This window comes from Topomyia yanbarensis, chromosome 1 (genome assembly GCF_030247195.1).
Source record: "Topomyia yanbarensis strain Yona2022 chromosome 1, ASM3024719v1, whole genome shotgun sequence".
Taxonomy (NCBI): Eukaryota; Metazoa; Arthropoda; class Insecta; order Diptera; family Culicidae; genus Topomyia; species Topomyia yanbarensis.
This window is the reverse complement of record NC_080670.1, coordinates 103,281,446-103,308,596: the sequence shown is the minus strand read 5'-3', so window position 1 is coordinate 103,308,596 and position 27,151 is coordinate 103,281,446. Positions and strand designations below refer to the sequence as shown.

Here is a 27,151-nt window from a genome sequence, read left to right as displayed (position 1 = left end):
TACATATTTTTGGTCATATTTCTGGCAATGGGAAATGATAAAAATCTTTCGTCTGCATTTAATGTTAAATATCTCTTTTGATAATGGTCCGATTTCAACAATCTATAGCTTGTTCGAAAGGTAAAGCTGTCTAAAAACATATAAAGTGGTGATCTATGTTGTCAATTTCGGCAGATAATTTAAAAAAAGCTGCAAAAAACGCCATTTTTACACATTCAAACATTCATATCTTGGAAACTAAACATCAGAATCAAAAACAAATTAATAGCGGTCTTACAGTTTTTTAGTTCTTTCATTTAAAATTTGGATAAGATCGGTTCAGCCATTGCTGAGAAACAAGAATGAGAATTTGTCCGTTACATACACACACAGACACACACATACATACACACACACAGACATTGTACCAAATCGTCGAGCTGAGTCGATTGGTATATAAGAGTTCTTATCCAAACCAATTTTAAATGAAAGAACTAAAAAACAGTATGAACGCTATTAATTTGCAGTTTTTTTTAAATTATCTGCCGAAATTGACAACATATATTAACACTTTATAAGTTTTTAGACAGCTTTAACGAATACCTTTCGAACAAGCTATAGATTGTTGAAATCGGACTATTATCAAAAGAGATATTTAACATTAAATGCGGACGAAAGATTTTTATCATTTCCCATTGCCAGAAATATGATCAAAAACATGTAATCTATTATTAACGCCAAAACGGCTTATTTTAGGTCAATAGTATCTTCGGAGAATATAATGGAGGGAATACGCCCTTTGTTTTGGTATTGTGCTTTTACTGATTAATCTCCCTATGAGTGAGATATTTTCACAAATTTTCTTGGAAGTGATTATATCGAAATGATGTCTTCAGCAAATTTGTAGCTCTTACTTTTGCGTATAACTTTACTAAAGACTTCAAATATCTATTTTGAATACTTTAAATGTTATGGTTTGTTGTTTGTTGATTACCATTTGTCGCCTATTTATTGTTCAAAATAGTAATAATCCATTGAAATAAGCTAAACATTATTTCGATAAAACGAATTTTGTATTTCATTTTACTATCTACAACCGCTAGAAATAATCACCCAACACTTCCAAGTTGTCTGGAAGGAACTTGATAACTTATCAGTACAAAAATGTTCATTTGTGCGAACCTTCTGACTGCAATTTTTCTAACTTATAACCATCGGATCGATCTGAAACATATCGGAAAATGAAAAGCGAAATAAATAACTCCAAGCAACGGCGTAGCCAAGAGAAGGTTTTGGGGTTTAACACCATGCAACCCTTCCCCCCCCCCCCACCACACCCAAAAAAAAATTGGATTGAAGTTGAAAATTTATTGATGCAGACTGATTTAATTCAATATTACAATAACAATTACCTGATCCGTACATTGATAACCTGTTGTTGTAAACATCATGAGGACTTTTGATACATTGTCGGAATGGGGTCCTGATATGTAACTGATCTATTGGTCTTGATTTCACAGTTGTCTAATAGCATCAATATCAAATTCCTGCCTGAAAACATTCCAATAGAAAATTCCAGAGTTCTGTAATCAATCATAATCCTCAGATTTATTTTCAAATTGAGCTCGTTTTTGTAGAAATGTACTGTAATAAGGGTCTTTATTTAATAGGAAGCGAAGTTAAAATTGATTTAATGTCTATTAAACATAGAACTGCTCACCAAAAAAATGCATAAATTTCAACATTTGCTAAAAATGTTTTCGCCTTTCTCATTCACTCTAAAATTCGTCAATCTAATCCCGACCGGGAGGGCCGAGTGTCATATGCCAATCGACTCAGTTCTTCGAGATCGGAAAATGTCTGTGTGTGTATGTATGTGTGTATGTGTGTATGTGGAAAAAATATGACCTCTGTCAATCAGAGATGGCTGGATCGATTTGTACAAAGTTAGCCTCAAATGAAAGGTACAACCTTCCCATCGGCTGCAATTGAATTTTTTATTGATTGGACTTCTGGTTCCGGAGTTACGAGTTGAAGAGTGCAATCACACAGCAAATTCCCATATAAACTGAAATGAAAAATTTTCAAAATCAAATTTGTATTTTTGATGCCAAATGACTTTAAAATGCATGAAACATTGAGATGTTTGACAAAAATTGACTTCTTTGGACTTTGGTACATTTCCGCCTTTCTCATATAGAAAGGTTATGCAATCACTCCAAAAATCGTCAATCATACAGGCCCGGAGGGAGTATGCAGTGAGGGGTTGCTACTTTAAAATTAAAACTAGCTTAAAATTTCTTAACAAGTTGAAAATTTTCGGCAGGACCCGGACCTCCCGGATCTTTCTCCATGATCCGCCGCTGGTTTCAAACGATGTTTCAGTATCACAGTATGTTGATCCATTCTATGTATGTGCAAATCGTACTGAACATGTAATATTCATTTCTACCATTGTATTGAACATAACCAGCCATGGAATCGTAGTCTGGACAAATGAGAAAAGCACAATTGCACCACTAGGTGGATTAAAACAGGTTTTTATTGTAGGAATGCGTCGAGTTGAGACGAGAACGTAATATGATTAATAACGAGGATAACACTTTCCGAATGTAGAGAGAAATTTATGAAAAATGACGATTTCCATTCGACTCTAGCAGGTTCTGATAGATTTTGATGAGCATTTGATTTTTGTTGTATGACCAATTATATGTATAGGTCAAATGTTCAAAAACAGTAATTTAAGGTCAAGATAACATAATTTTGAAACCGCCAATTTCGGAGATTTAGTATCTTCGATGAGTTTTACAAACGTTAAACAGCGCATCATTTGATAAAATAATTTTGACGGTATATCGTCCAAGAAGTATTTATGGTGAATTTTATTCATGACTACAATAAAGTCTCAACAAATTCGCTAAAGACACGAACTCTGTTACTATTTTCTGAAAAATTAATTCTGCATAATTTTAAAACTTCAAAAACTACGGTTTCGGAATTATTCCGTTTGGACAGCATGATCGATTTTTACCAAACCGAATTTCTGGCTACGCCGCTGATTTCGAGTAAGTAGAAACAAAATCGTTCTACACTCGTTCAAAAGAAACTTCTTCGAATGCTGAATATCTATTATAACACATTGAAACCCCGATTTTATCAGCCAAATATGAACATATGTTTGATGGGCTCTAGCAGACGAACAAGACTGAATTCGAGTAAATCCTTTCTTGAGCATGTTTTCCTTATCATGAAGATGGAAATATGCAAAAATAATAAGTTCATCATAATCAGAAATAGTTATCAGACTACATCAAGGGACGGGAAGAATAACAGCTTCAGTTTATTATAAAGAAAAAAATTGCCCGATTTAGTCAATGTCCCCATTTTGTCAGCCTAAAATACACCATGAGACTGAAATAAATGGGTCTTTATTGTATGTATTATTCGCTGTGTTTCACATTAATAGGTACATTTCTTTTTTGGAGATTTTTTTTATTGCATCGAACTACAACAATTTTTAGGTAGTTTTCAAGGGGTTATTTTATAGTCTTCTTCCAAAATTTGGCGAACCTATTCCAATTCGTATACCAATTAATTGGTACACTTAAGGGTTTATATGTTGTAGATAGAGAAAATACTGAAATTTTCAGCTTTTTTCCTACACAATATTACGAAAGCTTATTAAACCATTTTTCCTAATAAGTTTGTGAAAATTATAAACTATTTGAATTTTTTTAATAGATTTATTTTTTATTTAACCGTGATTTTTTAATAAATAGTGACCATCGCTTCACAACGTAGTCTATTTTTCATGGCTTGCGGTGAGCACGATCTCTCGAATTGCTGAACTGAAAATTATGGAATAGAAATTAATTTTTAGTATTCTTTACAGACCCGCTGGTGCCCTAAGACGATTTCGCTAGATTTTCAGAGCACTGTGCACCCAGTGCATTAACGCAAGTGGCGGAAGGTTATCGAAAAGTTTCGTGAAAAGGAAAATTCCAGTAAGGCCATTACAAATCTTTTTTAAAAATTATGTCCAAGTGCAAATTTTTTTCTGAAGGGGGGGGGGGCAAACAAAAAATAAATATTTATTTTAATAAGCACAAATTTTTTTTCTTTTTACATTTTCTTTCGATTGAACAATCGTGGACGTTTCCGCAGGGTGATTTCGTATAGCGGGGTTGAGCTATTTGTTTTACTAGAAAAATTCAAGCAAACATTACTGAATCAATCAAAAGTTCACATAGGAAAAGGATGCTAAAGTTTTCGTTTTAAATAATTTTCCGAACAGTGCAATTTCTAAATTCCCAATAAAAGCTTGAAAGTACTCTAGAACTTAATGTAAACATTTAACAGTACATTATGGTATTAACTTTTGGTTGTTTGAATAGTTTTCATTCCGTTGTGGCGGCACATGGACCGACTGTACACACAAGGCATGAAAATCGGTCAAAGGTGAACCTGCTTGATAACAATGTACAGAAACAGGATTGCAACATTTCACTTATGGACTTTTGGAAAACATTCTGGAATGAATCCAAAGGTAAAGTGTGCGTCAATGGAATTATTCATCTCAGATATGGTTTTTCTTTTATATTTTTTTCTATTGCGTATTTCGTATACAGTAGCCTGGTGAACGTACATCCTGTGCATACTATACTTTTTCGAACTCTAGTGGAAACATCAGCTTTGGTTTATCGCTTATGCTTGAAGACTTGTAGATTTGTTTGTTTGGTACATGATCGGCTCGGTTCCGTGTACAACTTCGAAATCTTTGCATTTTTCTCCATCTTGTTGCGCAGTAGGTAACCACAACAGAGAAATTCATTTGATAGTCGTACGGATTTATGAAATGTACAGCAATCATCAGTTAATTTTTTTGCCTTTTTCATATAAGGAACACTGTGCAATCACTCTGAAACTCGACTTTTTTAAGCTACACCCGGAGTGTCGAGTGTCATATACCACTTGATTCAGTTCGTCGATATCTGAAAATGTCTGTATGTTTCATAGTATGGTTAAATAGCTTCAAAACTGCATTGGCCCTAGGTGGGACTCACTTTTGTGCCTAACCACTACTAACAGTCCTCACTTTTCTTCCTTCCTTTTGTTCCACGAGACTGCATCGAAGCGTTATATCGTGGGGAGGCTGATTCAGTCTCAAGACAAAATGATACATTAGAGCGGTTTAGCTCCGAACACATATCCGGCTAATCGCAGTGAGCCATTTGGCTCCCGTTTCTGTGAACCATTTAGTTCCTGTTTTCGCGAGCCATCTCAATTCCTCGTCGGAAGTTCTCCCGATACCGATGCCTGTTGCGCGAGTCATTTAGCTCCCAGTTTTGTCGCAATCTACCCGCATAGTCAATAAATCCTACTCAAAGTGCCAACCAGTACTTGGCGAGGGCGGTTCGGCGATACCGGAAGGAGCGTAGCTTCTGGTTCGCTGCTTCCGGTTCGTTGAAAACTCGACGACCCACCGCTGGTGCTTCACTCGACCTACTCGATCTTGTCCCTGACGGTGAAACTAGTCTGCTCACATGCTTCGGTCCGGCGATTCCAGCTGGTTCGTGGTGCCCAGTATACTGGCGCCTCAAGCAAAGCTGTGGTTGCTCTCACAGCCTTCCCCTTAACATAATCATCGTAACTTTAAAAGTTCAAGTCGATGATATATTTTCCGATCGCGCTGTCTTTCGGCTGCTAGTCATCACCAACTCTGTTTTATGATGGGCAATCGTCTCCGTGTCGAGTGTCTCCTCTTCTAGCGATTGTTCGATTACTTGGAACACCACATCATCCGTGAAGCCGAAAATCGTTATATCTCTGGGAAGGTTCAGCTTCAATACTCCATCGTACACTGCGTTCCACAGCGTCGAGTCGAGGAACGTCAGTTGTAGTTGTGATTCTCCCTTGTCTGTCTCGTAGATCAGTGTTCGGTACTGAAAGTAGCTCTATAATATCCTGCAGAGTTACTCATACTGTACAGCGAATGGGCGATTGCTTCCCAGCTAGTACTATTGAAGCATTCTTCACGTCTAAGAGAACCACCACGCAAAAACGATATCCTTATCTCTGCTGTCTCCAAAGCTCCCACAACCGTTTGGATGGATTTCACTATAGACCTGCCTATAAGGAAGCCGAATTACATGAGATGCCGTTCTCACGGTCCGCGTACTTCGTTAGCTTGTTCAGGATTACTCCTTCTCTCTAACATTACCAAGGGATATATTGACTACGCTGATTTCCATGTTGTCCCGGCATCGGAAGCAACAGCAGCTTTTGTCGCTTCCAATTATCGGATCGTTTTGAACATATCCGGGCTCTCATGTATCGCTTCACTTTTATGGCTTTCACCATCTCGATAAGCTGTTTGTTGGTAAATCGATCTTCATCTTTGTGATCATCCTCCTCACTGTACGGCGAAAATAGATTCATGTTGTGGGGAAAACCTTTCAATGGTGACCTCCATCTTTTCTGGGCACCTTTCAGGTGGTGCAGCTGAGCCTTTTGTCTTTGTTATGCCAACTTTGTAGGTCTCTCCTAAGGAAATTCGCGTTGGCTTTGTGGCAAGGCTTTCTTGTACAGCTTGACTGCTTTGTTGAGAGCGGTTCTTGCAGCTCGCTTCCCTCGAGCTTTCTGACTTTTTTTTAATTTTAAACATATTTGACACGGCTCAATGCGTTAGCACGACTGAACCGTGGAGCGCACCTTGGGGGCCATTTGGTCCGTCTTCTCTCGCGTTTTCGTTTACATCCATGTCATCATCGGTACTGCATTCATCTTGCTCATCGTCGGATGTTCTTATTTGTTGTTTGTTCTTACGGGTCGCTATTGTAAACCCTTCTTCATCGGTATTAGATTCCTTATTGGTGGTGTTGGTTGGGAAACATTTGCTGTAATCGTTGTTACTTCGATGTTGGTAATGGCAGTTGGTTTAGTGGTACTGGGGCCGATCGTTGTTGAGCTTGTGAATGTCCGGTCTGCAGTCGTTGGTTTACCAACTGGTTGTGGTTTAACATACGATAATTGTATACCGGCTTTGGTCATATCAGGTGGAATTTCTTTAGCAGTCTCTGCGCAAGGTTTCCCGTGGTGTAGCGGATGATCATAATATTGACAGGTAGGAATCTGTCCTGGGTGCGTGACTAGTGTTCGTTGAGAATATTCAACACCATGAGGTGATTTGCATGTGAAAGTCAAGTAAGATGGAATAGGTTTTGTCGGACGCATTCTCACCACACGAACTCCGTTGCGGAGTCCTGGGAAGAAGTTCCTCCAACTATCTTCCTTAACACTATTCACCTCTCCGTATTTTGACAGGATTTGTTTGATAGCGAAGGAACTAGTACGTGGTGCCAGGTCATGTCAACATTTATATACGTTGGGATACTGTATAAAATGTCATTATATTCGATGACGTGTTTCATGTTGTTCTGGGAAGCGAATGATTCGGCTTGACTAATATTTTTTAACATATTCAGTACCGCATGACGTAAATGGTGGAATTGCACCGCATAAAGTACCGAAAGCTACGTTAAACTTCGAGTTCACCTTCAACATTTGCTCCACTTCACGAATTGATGGTCTTACCGGACATTTCGAGTAGTCAACAGCAACACAGTTTGCCCGCACCGTCATATACTTTTGCTTGGCATTGTCACTCATTGTTTGTTCACGTATCACACACTAGGCAGAAGGAATCAATTTTTGCCAAGCGTCGCGCGGGTAAATTTGATTACTTGCCCTGCTATTGCAGCGGAGCGATTTCTAGCTTCTGAACTGAGCGAGATGAGAAACCGAAGTGATCTCCGACTTCTTCTCCAAGCTCGGAGGCAACTTATACGTACATCGATAATCGTCGTATTGCACCCGGCGACCGTTTCTCAGTTTCCCATCCCTTGGTATGGTCGCATTACACGCCTTTGTTAGTAGTGCCGTGAACTCGTTCGCATTTAGGTTGAAGCGGATACCCTCAAATTCAAGTTCTTCGACGGACACGTTCCTGTAAAAAATCGCTGTTTTACATCTTCATTCGTTTATATATCTCCTACATATTCATATTCATGTGTAGTTCATAGTCATGTTATCAATGCTGTACCAAATCGCTTGGTGGTCGCTGTGGATATATCCTCGCACACTTTTCAGTCCATCTTTCCGGTTACTCCAAGGCTACAAAAATTGACATCGATAATGGATTCCGGTTCTTCCTGCGGTAAGTGCCGATGATACCATTATTTGTAAGATCTATATTTAGCTTTGCTAGAGCATTCTTGATCGCTGATGGCCAGACAAAGTTCTTTTGATTCCAGCGTCTATCTCGAAAATTTCGCATGTTTCTGGTTCTTGGAATATTTCAGAATTAATGTCTCTTCGGCTTCTTGGAAAACGGCTTATTCAATTTTCACAAGCTTAGCCTTAAATGGAAGGTTTGGTAGCAGATTTTGATCTGATCAAGTTCATAAGAATCGCACATATGGCTGCGGAAATACGGTATGAAAACTACGATCCCATATGAAATCTTTAAATGTCAAAAACCTTTCGGTAAAGCTCATGTATATTGAATATTGAATCACATATAAATCTCCAGGAGTCTGATTTGAATTCAGATTGTTTCCTTATCGAAATTATTTTCGAATGCAACGATCGATTATGTCTCTATCGACTGTTGCGTTTAACATGGAATCGATTCAGAAGTCGGTCTGTATTAGCCTTTCCATGAGATGTTTGTTTGATAATACACAGATGGGTCTTTCCTTCCGCGACCAGCAAACGTTTCATTTGATGTTGGACTGGATCGATGATCGCATTTAAACTTCACATTTACCCGAGAATGGTCAAAATAAAAATTATCATAGGATAGTAATTTATAAAACTACCATAATAGTTTTCAGTTACGAAAAGCTAAACTCTATGGAAGCTATTGTTATTCTATAAAACGTGACAATTTTTTGAATTTTGGTTATTTTAAAAAAATTATTTGCCCCCTGATTTTTTTCAGCGATTTTGAAGGGCCCCCCCCCCTTCAAAATCGCTGAAAAAAATCAGGGGGCAAATAATTTTTTTAAAATAACCAAAATTCAAAAAATTGTCACGTTTTATAGAATAACAATAGCTTCCATAGAGTTTAGCTTTTCGTAACTGAAAACTATTATGGTAGTTTTATAAATTACTATCCTATGATAATTTTTATTTTGACCATTCTCGGGTAAATGTGAAGTTACCCCCCCCGGTGACATAATTTTTAAAAAATATTTGTAATGGCCTAATGATGATGATTTTGAAAAACGGTTCGTTTTCGTGAGGTTTTTATTTGTTCTTTGGCATTAGAATTAGCGATAATAATTCAAATCAAGGATACTACTAGGAAGTCACCTTTAGAAAAAGTCGATGTCGAAGTAAAATTTTGAACTATGCACGCATGCACTTCAGAGATAGCGTGATATCAGGAGCTGCGATTTCATTTTTGATTTTCTTTAAATGGTATCACTGCTAGTATCGCCCTTTTCAAGAAAAAGCGTTGATTTCTTAGTTCTCAGTCGCGTTGGAAATTTGAGTAAAGTATAAACTTCAAATCGATTAAAAAAAAAAATCTTGGCTCAGTACAATATATAACCCCTTTAGGAAAATTCAGTTTTCCCACCACAATATAGATATTTTATTAACAGAGCATTAACAATAATTCGTTGGTATGTCTATTTTATGGGCCATTTTTTCGCTTTCCCATTGATTTGGTTTGAGATTTCTGGCACTGATGTTGTCCTATGCTGATTTGAGCGATTCTCTGAGTCCTGCCACTATCCCATGTAGTATGTGTTATCAAAAACATCGCGAAGCATCATGTTCTAAATGTTCTCAAACGATATAATATCCGAAGAGTGATAAGAGTTATAAGAAATGTCTCATCACACTGTTAGGTGGATTAAACACATTTTTTACGTTTTAACGACATTCAATTAGCTAGAGATTACTGGGTAGGGAAAGTTATGAAACTTAGAGCCATAGTACTCAAGTGAGAGCAAGGATGTGAAGTAAACAGATCGGAAAACTAGAAGTGGCAGAGTCATTAGAACAGGCTTAATATCGTACGGGCTTAATCTTTGCCTTCTGTTAATGAGGGTCGAGCTTAGGCAGAATAACTACGAATCACCCGAGTTCACTAACATGTGTCCTGATAAAGGTAGACGTATCTATCTTTACCGTGACAACCGGAAAGATGATGTGCGTCTTGAATCAAAATCAATAATAATTTTCAATAAGGCCATTACAAATCTTTTTTTAAAAATTATGTCCAAGTACAATTTTTTTCTGAAGGGGGTGGCAAACAAAAAATAAATATTTATTTTTATTAAAACAAAAAATTTTTATTTTCATTCTGCATTTTCCTGCGATCGTTCTCGTGGACGTTTCCGCAGGGTGTTTTCGGATAGCGGGGTTGTTTTACTAAAGCAATTCAAGCAAACTTTATTGAATCAATCGAAAGTTCATATAAGAAAGGGATGGTTAAGTTTTTCGTTTTAAATAATTTTCCGAGCAGTACAATTTCTAATAGCGGTTTAATCTGTTTCTAAATTCCCAATAAAAGCTTGAATGATCACTAAGAACTTAATATGAACATTAAGGAGTACTTTTAGATATTATCCGAACTTTTGGTTGCTTGGATAGTTTTCGTACCGTTGTAGTGGCACATGGACCGACTTTACACAAAAAGCATGAAAATTGGTCAATGATGACCCTGCTTGATAACAATGTGCAGAAACATGATTGTAGCATTTTACATATGGACTGGCGAACTGGCGAACGTACATTCTGTGCATACTATAATTTTTCGAGCTCTAGTGGAAACGGCAGGTTTGGTTTATTGCTTGTGTTTGAAAACTTGTAGATTTGTTTGTTTGGTACATGATAGTCATTTGGCTCTGTTCCGTATACATCTTCAAAATACTTACATTTTCCCCCATCTTGTTGTGCAGTCGTATGGATTTATGAAACGTATAGGAATCATCAGTTCATATTTGCCTTTTTCATATAAGGAATGCAATCACTCTGAAACTCGACTTGTCAAGCTAGATCCGGAGTGTCGAGTGTCATATATCACTAGATTCAGTTCGTCGATTTGAAAATGTCTAAAAGTGTGTTTATTATAGTAAAGTTGAAAAGTTTCAAAAGTGCATTGACAATGGCTGTGACTCACTTTCGTGCATAACCACTTAAAACAGTCCTTACTTTTCTTCCTTCCTTCTGCCCCACGAGACAGTATCAAAGCGTGGGGAGACTGATTCGGGCTTGAGATACAGTGAAATCAAAAAATAGCATGATCACTAGCACTACCTAGTGGTAGAGTTGAAAACTATTTGGTCTTTCACAGCTCTTGATATTCCGAACAGGTTTTTCGAAGATAGATACCCTGTACAAGATCGAGATCACGAGATATTTCGAATAGAATGTTCTTTTGTTGAAATTTCCATTTCGCTTGTTCCATTTACATGATTTTAACAATCTATTTCAGCTTTAAAGGTGGTACTTAAGGTATGTCTTTGTATAAAAATGATTATATATTGTTCAGGACAAATTATGACAAAATGATACAATAGAGCATACATTCGAGCCGTTTAGCTCCGAACACCTATTCGGTTAATCGCAGTTGGGAACTTCCGTGAGCCATTTGGCTCCCGTTTCTGTGAGCCATTTAGTTCCTGTTTACGCGAGTCATCTCAGTGAGTCATTTATTCCTCGTCGGCGGAATTTCTCGCGATACCGATACCCGTTGCGTGAGTCATTTAGCTCCTAGTTTTGTCGCAATCTACTCGGATAGTCCATAAATCCTACTCAAATGGCTAACCAGTGCTTGGCGATGTTGGTGCGGCGATACCGGATGAAGCGTAGCTTCTGGTTCGCTGCTTCCGGTTCGCTGAAAACTCGACGACTAACCGCTGGCGCTTCGCTCGATCTAGCTCCTGACGGTGTAACTAGTCTGCCCACGGGCTTCGGTCCGGCGATTCCAGATGGTTCGTGGTGCCCGGTATACTGGCGCCTCAACCAAAGCTGTGGTTACTCTCATAATCTTCCCCTTAGCATAATCGTCGTAACTTTAAAAGTTCGAGTCGATGATATGTTCTCCGACCGCGATTTTTGCCTGTTGCTGTCTTTCGGCTGCTAGTCAACACCTGGTGGGTTACTTAAGAGCTCTAATTATACAGTGCATTCCATATCGGACATCTACGCAATCACACTGTGCACTTGCACTCACCGTAAGTGACAACATATGCAGTTAATCCAAGCAATCTTTGACTCTGCCTCTTTCAGGTTTCAACTGTCCTACAGGTAATACGCGATTACTTTCTAGACAACAGTTCAAACATTCACAAACACCAACTCTGTTTTATGATGGGCAATCATCTCCGTGGCGAGTGCCTCCACCTCTTCTAGTGATTCTCCGATTACTTGGAACACCACATTATCCGCGAAACCGAAAATCGTTACATCTCTGAGAAGGTTCAGCTTCAATACTCCATCGTACACTGCGTTCCACAGCGTCGGGTCGAGGAACGTCAGTCGTAATTGTCATTCTCCCTTGTCTGTTTCATAGATCAGTGTTCGGTACTGAAAGTAGCTCCGTAATATCCTGCAGAGTTACTCATGCTGTACAACGAATGGGCGATTGCTTCCTAGCTAGTACTATTGAAGCATTCTTCACATCTAAGGTAACCACCACGCAATAGCAATATCCTTTTCTCTGTTGTCATCACAGCTCCCACAACCGTTCGGGTGGAATTCACTGTAGACCTGCCTATGACGAAGTCGAATTACATGACAAGCCGTTCTCACGGTCCGTGTACTTAGTTAGCTTGTTCAGGATTACTCTCTCTCTCTAACAGTACCAAGAGACATATTGACCTATACGCTGGAAGATCTCCAAGTATTCCTGGCATCGGAAGCAGCATCAGCTTCTGTCGCTTCCAGTTATCGGATCATTCTGAACATATCCGGGTTCTCATATATCGCTTTTTCAGCGAAATATGAGAGGCTGGTACTGGGTCCTTCCACTCATGGCTTTCGCCATCTCGATCAGCCGCTTGTCGGTAATTCGAGCTTCTTATTCATGATCATCCTCCTCACTGTACGGCGAAGATTGGTTCAAGTTGCGGCGAAAACCTTTCGATGGTGACCTCTAGCTTCTCCGAACACCTTTCAGGTGATGCAGCTGGGCCTTTTATCTTTTTTTGGCATAACTTTGTGGCAAAGCTCATCAATTCAAGCTTTCTTGTTTAGCTCGACTGCTTTGTTAAAAGGGGCTCGCGCAGCTCGTTTCCCTCTTTCGGTGTCACTACGAGCACTCTAACTTCTTCTCCAAGGTCGGAATAACTTATACGTAAATCGGTAATCGTCGTATTACAGCCGACGACCGTTTCTCGGTCTCCCATTTTTCGCTATGGTCGCATTACACGCTCTTGTTAGTACTACCATTAACTCGTTCGCATTTAGGTTGAAGAGGATGCATGCATATTGAATATTAAACCACAAATAAAGCGCCAGGAGTCTTATGTGAATTCAGATTGTTTCCTTATAGAAATTATTTTAGAGTGCAACTACCGATCTCTATCGACTGTTGCGTTTAAAATGGGATCGATTCAGAAGTCGGTCTGTTAGCCTTGCCATGAGATGTTTGTTTGAGAACTCACGAGCGGCTCCTTCCTTCCGCGAACAGTAAACGTTTCGTTTGATGTTAGACTGGATCGACGATTTCATTCGGACGTCCTATCTACCATATTGACCATTCTTGGTTAAAATAAAAAAAAATCATGCGATTTCCAAAACTACTAGAATAGTTTTCAATGACGAAAAGCAAAACTCTATGAAAGCTATTGTTTTTTATAAAAAGTGAAAATTTTTTTAATTGAGGTTATTAAAAAAAAATATTTGCCCCCTGATTTTTTCCAGCAATTTTGAAGGGGGTGACATAATTTTTAAAAAAGATTTGTAATGGCCTAACTATTATTTGAGAATCTCGCAAAATTAAGAGAAAATTTAGTTACGTTTTTCAATTTTCTGTTGAAATCAACTAATTAGGAAAACAAGGATTCATCGAATGGTTTTCAGTGTACCAAATCGTGCGCAACAGAACAAAAGGCCAAATCGAGCACACGTCCGAGATGATTCGTATGCAGGTTAGCTAGATAAAGATTAACAAATCCATACCATCGATCAGTGCACTACTTGCGGCGGGGAGATGTGAGGAGGTGGGATGTATTCCATCTGAGCCACGATTCCATCCAAAATCGCCACACACTAGAACAATTTTGTCGCCAGAGCCTTTGCAGCACATCTCAGAAACAGATGAAATGTGCGCGTCAATGACATCGACATCATGACTTCTATCGGGAGGGATGTACACACCACAACTTCTTACCCCGCACGGTGGCAGTCGCACACACTTGCTCTAAGCAGCGACCATTCACAGTTTTCATAGTATATTCAAAATTGATTTCTCCAGTGACGTACGTATTTATTTTTTTTATTGCGTAACTTTTTTTAATTAACAATTTGTCGTTTGTGTGTCGCTTTTGATGACATTTTCGGTGTTTTTTCAATTCAAAGTGTATGGCACGCGTAAAATCAAAATATTGAAAAAATACGTCGTCGCTTGTTATTGACATAAGGAATCAGAAAAACTTTAGTTTTTGGTTATAGGTAAAAAACAACGGGAGATAGATTTCCGGCCGTAGGACCCCTTCAACGAAAACTTGCATGGGGGAAAATGCTGCACAGCCGCCATCTTGTGATGAAATTGTCCAAAAAAATTATTTTGTGTGATTCAATACTTATGTTATAAATCCCATTCAACAAGATATCGATTCACTTGATTCAAGAAAAAAATCTCGAAAAATACCTATTTTTCGTGCTCTACAGTGGTCTATTTAGAGATATACAGGTTTTTCTAAAAACAATGTGATGCACAGAATAGAATTTTCATCATTCTTTTAAGCAACTATACTTACTATACTTACTTTAAATAGTGGATTTGGATTGAGTGTAATCATTTGTATTCGCGTTCGGAATAACCCTCGGTCAAAAATATGATTGATGTGTACTCGATTATCTTCAATCCAATCTTCTTTCGTAATATCATTGTCAAATTGAGATGCAGAAACCAAAGTTTCATCCTGAAAATTAATTTTTTAGAACTTATCGAATGTAAAGAATAAAATACAATACCTTAAAATAATGAATCGCGTGCTGCAGTTTTATGCTTTTGTTATCAATAAATTTATTGTTTGCCTGATCACTTCTCTGAACTATGCTATACAAAAATCTGTTGACCACTAATACAAATTGTAAACACCATACAATGCAAACATGATCTGTTGATAACCAAACATTGGGCATATTGTATGTCTGAAAAAATAACACTGTACTACATTACATGTATAGACGAGTTCGGGGCTAGTTGGCGGTGTTTTCAATTTGCATTTCTACCTCTTTTATTAAGCTAGATCGTACAAATAGAACACGTTGCACAAAAGGACACACCGTTAACATATCTGAATTTTGTCGGAGTTTTTTATGAATTGTCTTCATTTATTTATATATTCAAAAACTGGCAACACTGGACTTTTGCGAACAAGCAAGTGTTCCTGTGCTCCCGAGAAATTTGTTATTTTCTGGTGTAATCACTGATCAACGGATCTCGCATACGTAATTCTTTGGTGCTTCATCACGGCAGTTGGGGTTCGCAACGTTATCCAGGTGATCGGATCGCTGTAGACCGGATTTCAAGGTACTCTGTGATAGTTCTATGCCGGTGCAACGTCTATGCTCCGAATAGAAACGGTCGTCCACCATTTCAAATAAACATAAATTCATCTGTCATCGGTCGGTTGTATGTATAGCTGGTGCTCTCGGTCGCATATCGTGATCTTGCATGCAATTAATCTTTGCTATTATCATCACGAAATTGTATTTCGACTCTAACCGTTCTTGGCAATCATAGGAAAACCAAACTTCGTTCAAATAACTGATGGTGAAGATTCCGTGTTTTGCTATTTATGCGAAAACGATTTAATTGCAATAAATATTGCCATTTCAAATTTTAAAAAATATATGGTAACGCGGTAGCAAAAGTGAAGAAGAAGCCTTATTTTTTTCAGTTCAATGTACTCAGATGCATAAAAGTCGATAATGACAAGAACGAATTGATGCAGGAGTTGAAACTTATTGCGCAGTCCTTACCTGAAATCCGACAGGAGTCGGCGCACACAAGACTCTCACTAGAGCACAGCATCAAGAGCATCGCTGAAACAACTCACAACATTGAGCAGGAATTTTTTTTGAACAATTTTGAGGACCTTCAAGCTGCTTTGAACGCGTTCAAGGAGGACTTAGGTGGTTTGAAAGCAGAAAATGCTACAATGAGAAGAGACATGGCAGAACTAGCATCAAGCTCTCACAGAAACTGTAGATCGACTAGAGGTGGATTTAGATCGACTTAAAAGAGCGTCAATAGCGGGGAATGCTGTCGTTTTGGGACTTGCAATGACTGACGGAGAAAATCTGAATGAATTGATTATCAAGCTAGGAGATATTGTCAGTTACAAGATCGATGCAGATGTCTACACAACAGTGGGGCGTTTGCAGATCAGTGGAATAGCAGCCCCCATTTTAGTAACATTCAGGGCAGGAGATTTTAAAGAGCAACTGATTCAATACAAACAAGCTCACGGTGTGCTATTTGCATTGGAAATATGTGAAAATGTTACTGGTCAGCCTGAACGTGTCGTAATTCGAAGTGAGCTAACATCTGCCGGTAGAGAGCTACTCAAGAGCGTCAAGGAAGTTCAAACTATGTTGGACATCAAATATGTCTGGCCAGGGAAGAATGGGAACATACTGGTTAGGCATTACGATGGAGCAAAAGTAGAGTCGATCGCCAGTAAGCAACAATTGCACAACTTGCCAAAAACTGTGCACAAACGAGCACTCAATAATTCCGCCTTGAGGGCAGAATCACCACAAGAACCGACACCGAAACGCGTAAATACAAGAAGGAACAATAAGTGTGCTTTCTACTCAATGTTCAATATGATTTATTTTCTGTAACAATGATGGTCAATAACAAATTTACTATTTTTTACCACGAGTCTTTCGATTCATTGCATAATCCAACACATCAAATAGAAAGCCATTGTATGAAGGTGCTTCAGTTAAACATCAGAGGGATGAATAATGAAGACAAATTCGATAGAATAAAAGAGATCTTAACTATCTATTCTGGTAATATCGATGTATTGGTGATTGGAGAAACGTGGGTTAAGGAAGAACGAGTGAACTTTTTCCAGATCAACGGCTATAGAAGTGTATCTTCCTGCCGTCCAGGAAACACCTTGGGAGGAGGGCTTGCTGTGTATGTTAAACTTCCAATCGAATGTCCTTTCCATATACATGCAATATATAGACCACCGTCTATATTTCTAACCAAGCTCGACGAACTCCTTGCGCTAATAAGATCAGGTGCTGCCTGTATGATAGTCGGTGACATAAACATTCCAATCAATAAGAGAGGGACGCAGTTGGTGGACGAATACTTGAATGTCTTGCAGTGCTATAACTTTGCCGTTACAAGTACTGTTTCGACCAGACCTACAAGCAGAAATACGTTAGACCATGTTTTCTGCTCCGACTCAATACAAAAGTGACAAATGAAACATTTTTCTCCAATCTAAGTGATCACTGTCCTATACTCTTCACCGTTGGTCTCAGTAAAGCATTACAAACGTGAGAACTAGAGAAAACCGTCATAAATCATACATCCTTGAATGATGCTTTTGTTCTAGCGATGTGCAACCTGTCACCACAAGCTGCTGAAGAACGTTTGAAGTTTGCCATACACACTTATGCAGAACTTAAAGAAAAGTTTTCCAGAACAGTGTCTGCCAAAGCCAAAATTAAGGGGTATTGCCCATGGATGACCTTTGATCTCTGGAAATTGCTCAAATTGAAGGAAAATACGCTAACTAGATCAAAAAACATCCTCTAGATCAAGGGTTGCAAGATTTGCTAAAGCACGTTTCTAGGAAAGTTCAACAGGAGAAAGAGTTGGCTAAAAAAACATACTATAGCAAAGTTTTACGTAATGCTAACCCAAAAGATGTGTGGCGAACCATCAACAATGTGATCGGTCGACGAAATCCAGAGCCGGAAACCACAAGGACAACTGAAATCCAATGGAGCAACCGTTGCAGTTCTTTCAATTCTTTCTTCAGCACAATCGGACCCCATCTGGCCACATCGATTCCAAGTCAACGAAATGTGAATAAATTTGGAACGCTCATACCCATAAGGAACTCCATTTTCCTGAGACCTGCTACAGAACTGGAGGTCATCCTAACAATAAATGATCTCGATTCAAGGGAAAGCTGTGGACCTGATGGTATTCCTGCCTCATTCATTAAGCTGCATCACAAACTTTTCTCGATTCTTATGCGGGACACTTTCAACGAAAGTATCAGCACAGGGTGTTTTTCTGATTGTTTAAAATCAGTTTGTGTCCTCCCAATACACAAAGGTGGTAGTAAAGTGGACATAAACAACTACCGACCGATTTCTATCCTCTCTGTGCTCAGTAAGGTAATAGAGAAGCTGCTAGTGAAACGAATAAATAACTTCCTGAAAGAAGAACACATTCTATACGTCCACCAATATGGCTTTCGAGCAGGTTCTAGTACATTAGCAGCTGCTTTCGAGCTTGTTGATAATATCTATGATGCAATGGATTCACGGTTGCTAATGGGTGTGTTATTTCTGGACCTTAAGAAGGCCTTGGACACATTTGATCACGAAATACTGCTGCATAAACTGGACAACTACGGTATCAGAGGACGTTTACTGAGACCAACGGTGGAGAGTATAGGACAGTGATCACTTAGATTGGAGAAAAATGTTTCATTTGTCACTTTTGTATTGAGTCGGAGCATAAAACATGGTCTAACGTATTTCTGCTTGTAGGTCTGGTCGGAACAGTACTTGTAACGGTTATAGTTATAGCACTATATACATATATATATATATATATATATATATATATATATATATATATATATATATATATATATATATATATATATATATATATATATATATATATATATATATATATATATATATATATATATATATATATATATATATATATATATATATATATATATATATATATATATATATATATATATATATATATATATATATATATATGTGTGTGTGTGTGTTTGGTTCATGGTTAAGAACCTCTCGAGGGATGATTGACTGTCATATTTGGTGAAAAAAATCGTTCTGCACATGCCATGAAATCTCAACCGTTAGTAAGTTATTGAACTTTTTGTGTTAAAAACTTAGTTGTCTTAAAATAACTCTAATTCAAAAAATATACTTTGTATTTCAAATCTTTTAGATCCATTGGATAGGTGAGAAAATTTACCACTGAAAAATGTCCTCAAATGTTTCAGCTAACGAGGTTACGTAATCTTTTCACAGTAATTTATTTGAAATTTAACAATTTTGATTGATTTTTCGTTAACTTCGCGAAAATCTTAATAGTTAACATCACTATTTTAATAATTAAAATTGTTAGTCTTGAAAAGTTGTATAATTTGTTCTTTGACATGATACACTTATCTTGTCTTGTTTTCATGTGTTCGGGTTATTGAACTTGGATATTTTTATCTCATATTCACTAAGAATAGCTCTTATTGAAAAAGTATGGCACTTATTGTACCTTTTCTTATTTTTATTTGAAATCCAGGAAAATTTTGCAGAGAAAAATGTATTAATACCTTTCAGTTAAGTGTATTTAGTATGCTTTTAGAAGTTAGATTAAAGTAAGTGTTATTATTAGCATTTTCGTTGTTTTCTTAAAATAGTAAATAATAAACTTCACCATTATTATCATGGAATTAATGCATCTTAGCAAAGTTCTACAATTCTTCCTTTGACTCCATTCTGTTATCTCTTTTAGTTTCGAAGCAAAATCATTTTTATCTTCTCGTTTCATATGCAAAAACAACGATTTCGAACCCACTGCATTTGTGATGAGGTCATGCTGTGTTAACTATTAAATTGCAACGAAATGAAAAGCGATAGGGAAAAAGTGTCCAATAACAAGTTGTAGAGAATGTTAAGGGGCACCAAATGAACAATAGTGCTGATAAATTTAGTTGATAAATAATTAGAATAATTACAAAAATCACCAAAAACGCAAATTTTGAGTTATTATACTAGTAAAAAGTCATGTAGTACATTTAACTAAAAGATATCTGTACATACATCGAAAGGAAATTTTCTCAGCTTTCTAATGAAGCCCTGATAATAGCGATATAAAGCATATTTTTTAGATTAGAGTTTTTTAAGAACTTGCAAGTCAATTACAGGAAAAGTTTAGAAGTCAAAATACAAGGAAACGAGAAGAGATAGGAATATTATGTTGAAGAACAAATTATGAATCGTCCTCAAACCCAACTTTTGGATAATAAATATTGCTATAATCATAATTCATAACTTTTAACTACTTTACAACTAAAAGGTAATTAAAACAAATTATCTGAAAGATATGAGAACATAATTCAATAGAAAATTTTCTCACCTTTCTAATGGCACTAAAAGAATCAAAATCCGAGGTATACTTTTTGAGTTAGAGGTGTTTAAGATAAACAAGCTTTTTGCGTTGCGTTGCGTTGCGTTGCGTTGTGACGATGATTTTGGCGGATTGCACACTGACTTCATCATGTTTGACTGCTGATTATCTAATAAGAGTTGCTTAGGAAGTGGTAAGTAGGAATTCATACCAATCCGACCCATATTAAAACCTCAACAGCATGATAGCCATCATTGCCGGCCGCCCCCATCTCCATCGTTCACGGGGAAGGATAAAGGATAAGGTAGACGGGAAGTGTTGATGCTCCACCTACTTAACGGAAGGACGACGATTCATCAGACTCTTCCATAGGTGTCGCGGAGTTGGTAGTTTGGAAGGGTATCAGGTCTAGGATTCGCTCCAAGCAAACGATGCGACCTGTACAGCATATTTTATTAGGTAGTTGTTTAGTTAGTCTTCGAGTGCACGATCACTCGAAAAAGAGAAGATCTTGTTTAGTTTTTGTTATTTTTAAACTCTGGGCAGCCGGCTACCGAGAGTATACTATGTTCCCTAAACAAAAGCAATTTGAACTCCACACAGCCGATCGTGGGAGTATTGCCTAGAAAAGCTAATCTTATCTGCGTAATGGGCCGGATCACTATTTATTGCAACAGTATTTGGACAGAATTCGCTACTTCTTCTCTACGATATATTTATTGGCTTCAAAACTACCGAGTGACAACATATTACACTGGCAAAAATAGCGCGAGATGTTACAAATCAAGGAAAGTATTTCTTATTTTCATATCGGATTGTTTGTGGAATACAAGTATACGAGCGATAATACCGAACACTGAAGGGAAATATAAAGGATTGTTAACCTGATGCACGGGCTTGTTAGCAATAACGGAGCTTTAAATTAGGTTCATAAAAACAGACGCGGCGAATTTTCAATACGTATTGACCCGTGTTCATAGATACTAGTCAGATTAGTCGTATTGGGGCTAATTTCCGATCAACTATTCATTTTTACGGCAATGTTTTCTCGACTAGATCTGTTCGCACTCTCTCATTCTGCTACTATCGACAAAAAGCTGATAGCACCCAGTCGTCGCCGGTCTAAGGACCAAATATCATCAATAGACTTAGACTCGCGTGGAGGCATGAGATAGGAAACTAGTGAGAATTTTGCTATCCCACCGTTTGACGACCAGAATGGATGGGAGAACAGCAATACTAGCAAATACCGACTACCATATGAGCGGTGCAAATTCGAACGAGTGACGTAGAGTACTGCACTGGATGATTTTGAAAAAAGGACCAGGAGTGCGATTTTACGAAGTTTTAGCTTCCGATGGCCCTACATCTTCTGACAAAGTGAAGTTCTTGAATGTTAAGATTTTTATTACTGTTTAGAAAAGCAAAAGTATCATAAAGCTAGTGTCAGGCCTTCATGAGACCTCAAGGAGTCACTTTTGGAGGTATTCGTAAATGTAGATTTGTCGGTAGACGGTTCCAAATATAATAGAAAAATACCTAATTTAACACAACTACAGATCACTTGCAACATAAAAAGCTTTTTGTGAAATTCGACAGCTCCATCTTAGGCCAATTCAATAAATTTCCTACATGAAAGTTTCCTTTTTTAAAAACGGTTTTTAACCAAAGCTTTGGAAGTTAAACCTTGGCGTGGAAGTGCTGGTATATTAATATATTCTGTTACTTAGTGTAGAATTATATTTCGTCATTTACGGCTAATATACAACCGCCAGAAGAAACTTAAAACGTTGGTACACAATCAAGAATGGCGAATCAGAAAAGGTGAGTATATGTCAGTGATTCACTAAATACAGACTGGAAAGAGGGTAATATGGAAAACCTTAAGGTCCGTCCAGGTTAAGTCTTCGGTACGGAGCAAAACCTCGACCTAGGAACTCCTAGCATGTTGTTAGTCGCCTCTTACGACATGGGAGCAGTTCCCAGAGGTTCTATTCTTGGTTGAAATAGTGCAAAAAGATTTCAGCCCGCCGGACACCACACGGCTTGGTGTTTAAGATAAACAAGCTTTTTATACAAAAAGTTCAATAACTCTGTAACGGTTGAGATTTGATGGTATGTGTAGAACGATTTTATGCTCCAAATATGACAGTAAATCACCCCTCGAAAGATTCTTACTCATGAACCATATATATATATATATATATATATATATATATATATATATATATATATATATATATATATATATATATATATATATATATATATATATATATATATATATATATATATATATATATATATATATATATATATATATATATATATATATATATATATATATATATATATATATATATATATATATATATATATATATATATATATATATATGTATATATATATATATATATATATATATATATATATATATATATATATATATATATATATATATATATATATATATATATATATATATATATATATATATATATATATATATATATATATATATATATATATATATGGTGTCGGGCCATTAGGCCGAAAGCCGTTAGGCCGAATGCTGCAAGGCCGAACGCCAAAAGGCCGAATGGGTCATAAAGCCGAATGTCATTAGGCCGAATGGGTCATTAGGCCGAACACCATTCGGCCGAATGGGCCATTAAGCCGAATGGGTCATTAGGCCGAATAGGTCATTTGGCCGAATGGGTCATTAGGCCGAATGGGTTGTTAGGCCGAATGAGGAAGTAGGGCCGAATGGCTCATTAGACCGTATGTACCATTGCGCTGAATGTCATTTGATTAAAGGCATCGTTTCAGACACTAATTGAGATGACGGGTTCACGAGTTTCGCATGGCTAAAAAGTCATGTTGTACTAGAGGGTCCCACGAAATGTCAAACAGAAAACGCGTTGATAATCGAAGGTGCTTGGCTTTTCCTTGAAGAGTGCTGTATATTCCTTAAAATCGATTGTGATGGGTTTATTTATATGTATTTTATTTAAAGACATTTTTTGCCTTTCTCATATAGAAAGGTTATGCAATCACTCTGAAAAACGTCAACCTAATCCCGGCCCGGAGGGCCGAGTGTCATATCCCATTCGACTCAGTTCGTCGAGATCGGAAAAAGTCTGTATGTGTGTGTGTATGTATGTATGTGTGTGTATGTGTGTGTATGTATGTGGGTATGTGTAAAATAATGTCACTCATTTTTCTCAGAGATGGCTGGACCGATTTGCCCAAACTTAGTCTCAAATGAAAGGTGCAACCTTCCCATCGGCTGCTATTGAATTTTGGATCGATCGGAATTCTGGTTCCGGAATTACGGGTTTCAGAGTGCGGCCACACAGAAATTTCTCATATAAACTATAGGAAAAATTAAAAACTGAATTTTTATTTTTGATGCTAAATGTGTTCAAGGTGCATGAAACGTCGAGATTTGATGCAAACTCGAAAAAAAAATTTGACTACGATTCACTTTTTTGGATTTTGGCACATTTTTGCCTTTCTCATATAGAAAGGTTATGCAATCACTCTGAAAAACGTCAACCTAATCCCGGCCCGGAGGGCCGAGTGTCATATCCCATTCGACTCAGTTCGTCGAGATAGGAAAAAGTCTGTATGTGTGTGTGTATGTATGTATGTGTGTGTATATGTGTGTGTGTATGTGTGTGCGTATGTGTCAAATAATGTCACTCATTTTTCTCAGAGATGGCTGGACCGATTTGCCCAAACTTAGTCTCAAATGAAAGGTGCAACCTTCCCATCGGCTGCTATTGAATTTTGGATCGATCGGAATTCTGGTTCCGGAATTACGGGTTTCAGAGTGCGGCCACACAGAAATTTCTCATATAAACTATAGGAAAAATTAAAAACTGAATTTTTATTTTTGATGCTAAATGTGTTCAAGGTGCATGAAACGTCGAGATTTGATGCAAACTCGAAAAAAAAATTTGACTACGATTCACTTTTTTGGATTTTGGCACATTTTTGCCTTTCTCATATAGAAAGGTTATGCAATCACTCTGAAAAACGCACGTCACCTAATCCCGGCCCGGAGGGCCGAGTGTCATATCCCATTCGACTCACTTCGTCGAGATCGGAAAAAGTCTGTATGTGTGTGTGTATGTATGTATGTGTGTGTGTGTTTTTTTTTTACAATGGAGAAGACCTTTATGTCCTAGCCCAGTACACGTGCTAACGGTAGGGTCCAATCTACCACACGGGGTGCACTGGGGGCGTGTCGGACTCGAATGGTGACCAGCCATTAATACCGACTAAACTCCATTGGGCTCCGCCATCATTCCTCCCAGAAACTACCTCTCGGTATTACTTCTGGGGGGATGGCTGTACTAAATGTACTCATTCACTCTCACTCACGCGATCATACATCCTGTATGAGGCTTACTTGGGTGCTCTCTCAATCACACTTTGATTCACTCTCAAACACTCCCACATGAGGCTGACTTTTGTGCTCACCTTTTACGTTCCATGCGAGGCTGACTTGTGTGCTCACCTTACTCATTCCTTGCTAGGCTTACTTTTGTGCTCGCCCTACCCATCCATGTGAGGCTGACTTGGGTGCTCACCCCCCTATCACCTGATTCACTCTCAATCGTGCCACTCTATTGTACCTTTGTCACTCCTCGGCATCTGGCATCCCATGTGGGACATTTTTCTTAGGCCCCACTTCTGACATACCATGCGAGGCTGACTTTTGTGCTCACCTTTTTCATTCCTTGCTAGGCTGACTTTTGTGCTAGCCTCTACCAACCTGTGAGGCTGACTTTTATGCTCACCCTTAACATGCAGTGTGAGACTGACTTGGATGCTCACCCTTTCACTTTTTTTTTGAACAATTTTGAGGACCTTCAAGCTGCTTTGAACGCGTTCAAGGAGGACTTAGGTGGTTTGAAAGCAGAAAATGCTACAATGAGAAGAGACATGGCAGAACTAGCATCAAGCTCTCACAGAAACTGTAGATCGACTAGAGGTGGATTTAGATCGACTTAAAGAGCGTCAATAGCGGGGAATGCTGTCGTTTTGGGACTTGCAATGACTGACGGAGAAAATCTGAATGAATTGATTATCAAGCTAGGAGATATTGTCAGTTACAAGATCGATGCAGATGTCTACACAACAGTGGGGCGTTTGCAGATCAGTGGAATAGCAGCCCCCATTTTAGTAACATTCAGGGCAGGAGATTTTAAAGAGCAACTGATTCAATACAAACAAGCTCACGGTGTGCTATTTGCATTGGAAATATGTGAAAATGTCAGCCTGAACGTGTCGTAATTCGAAGTGAGCTAACATCTGCCGGTAGAGAGCTACTCAAGAGCGTCAAGGAAGTTCAAACTATGTTGGACATCAAATATGTCTGGCCAGGGAAGAATGGGAACATACTGGTTAGGCATTACGATGGAGCAAAAGTAGAGTCGATCGCCAGTAAGCAACAATTGCACAACTTGCCAAAAACTGTGCACAAACGAGCACTCAATAATTCCGCCTTGAGGGCAGAATCACCACAAGAACCGACACCGAAACGCGTAAATACAAGAAGGAACAATAAGTGTGCTTTCTACTCAATGTTCAATATGATTTATTTTCTGTAACAATGATGGTCAATAACAAATTTACTATTTTTTACCACGAGTCTTTCGATTCATTGCATAATCCAACACATCAAATAGAAAGCCATTGTATGAAGGTGCTTCAGTTAAACATCAGAGGGATGAATAATGAAGACAAATTCGATAGAATAAAAGAGATCTTAACTATCTATTCTGGTAATATCGATGTATTGGTGATTGGAGAAACGTGGGTTAAGGAAGAACGAGTGAACTTTTTCCAGATCAACGGCTATAGAAGTGTATCTTCCTGCCGTCCAGGAAACACCTTGGGAGGAGGGCTTGCTGTGTATGTTAAACTTCCAATCGAATGTCCTTTCCATATACATGCAATATATAGACCACCGTCTATATTTCTAACCAAGCTCGACGAACTCCTTGCGCTAATAAGATCAGGTGCTGCCTGTATGATAGTCGGTGACATAAACATTCCAATCAATAAGAGAGGGACGCAGTTGGTGGACGAATACTTGAATGTCTTGCAGTGCTATAACTTTGCCGTTACAAGTACTGTTTCGACCAGACCTACAAGCAGAAATACGTTAGACCATGTTTTCTGCTCCGACTCAATACAAAAGTGACAAATGAAACATTTTTCTCCAATCTAAGTGATCACTGTCCTATACTCTTCACCGTTGGTCTCAGTAAAGCATTACAAACGTGAGAACTAGAGAAAACCGTCATAAATCATACATCCTTGAATGATGCTTTTGTTCTAGCGATGTGCAACCTGTCACCACAAGCTGCTGAAGAACGTTTGAAGTTTGCCATACACACTTATGCAGAACTTAAAGAAAAGTTTTCCAGAACAGTGTCTGCCAAAGCCAAAATTAAGGGGTATTGCCCATGGATGACCTTTGATCTCTGGAAATTGCTCAAATTGAAGGAAAATACGCTAACTAGATCAAAA

General features: G+C 38.0%; 1 protein-coding gene across 1 annotated transcript in view; it reads right to left on the bottom strand.

The window, feature by feature from the left end:
• LOC131677371 (GPI inositol-deacylase-like) overlaps positions 1–27,151 on the bottom strand; it is a 107,490-nt gene that overhangs the window by 58,597 nt on the left and 21,742 nt on the right. The window contains exons 2-3 of the mRNA XM_058957179.1: positions 15,196–15,375; positions 14,988–15,143 (exon numbers count right to left, since the gene is read on the bottom strand). Of these exons, the coding sequence (XP_058813162.1) occupies positions 14,988–15,143; positions 15,196–15,366 (327 nt within the window). The 5' untranslated portion in view covers positions 15,367–15,375. The remainder of the gene's footprint in view (positions 1–14,987; positions 15,144–15,195; positions 15,376–27,151) is intronic.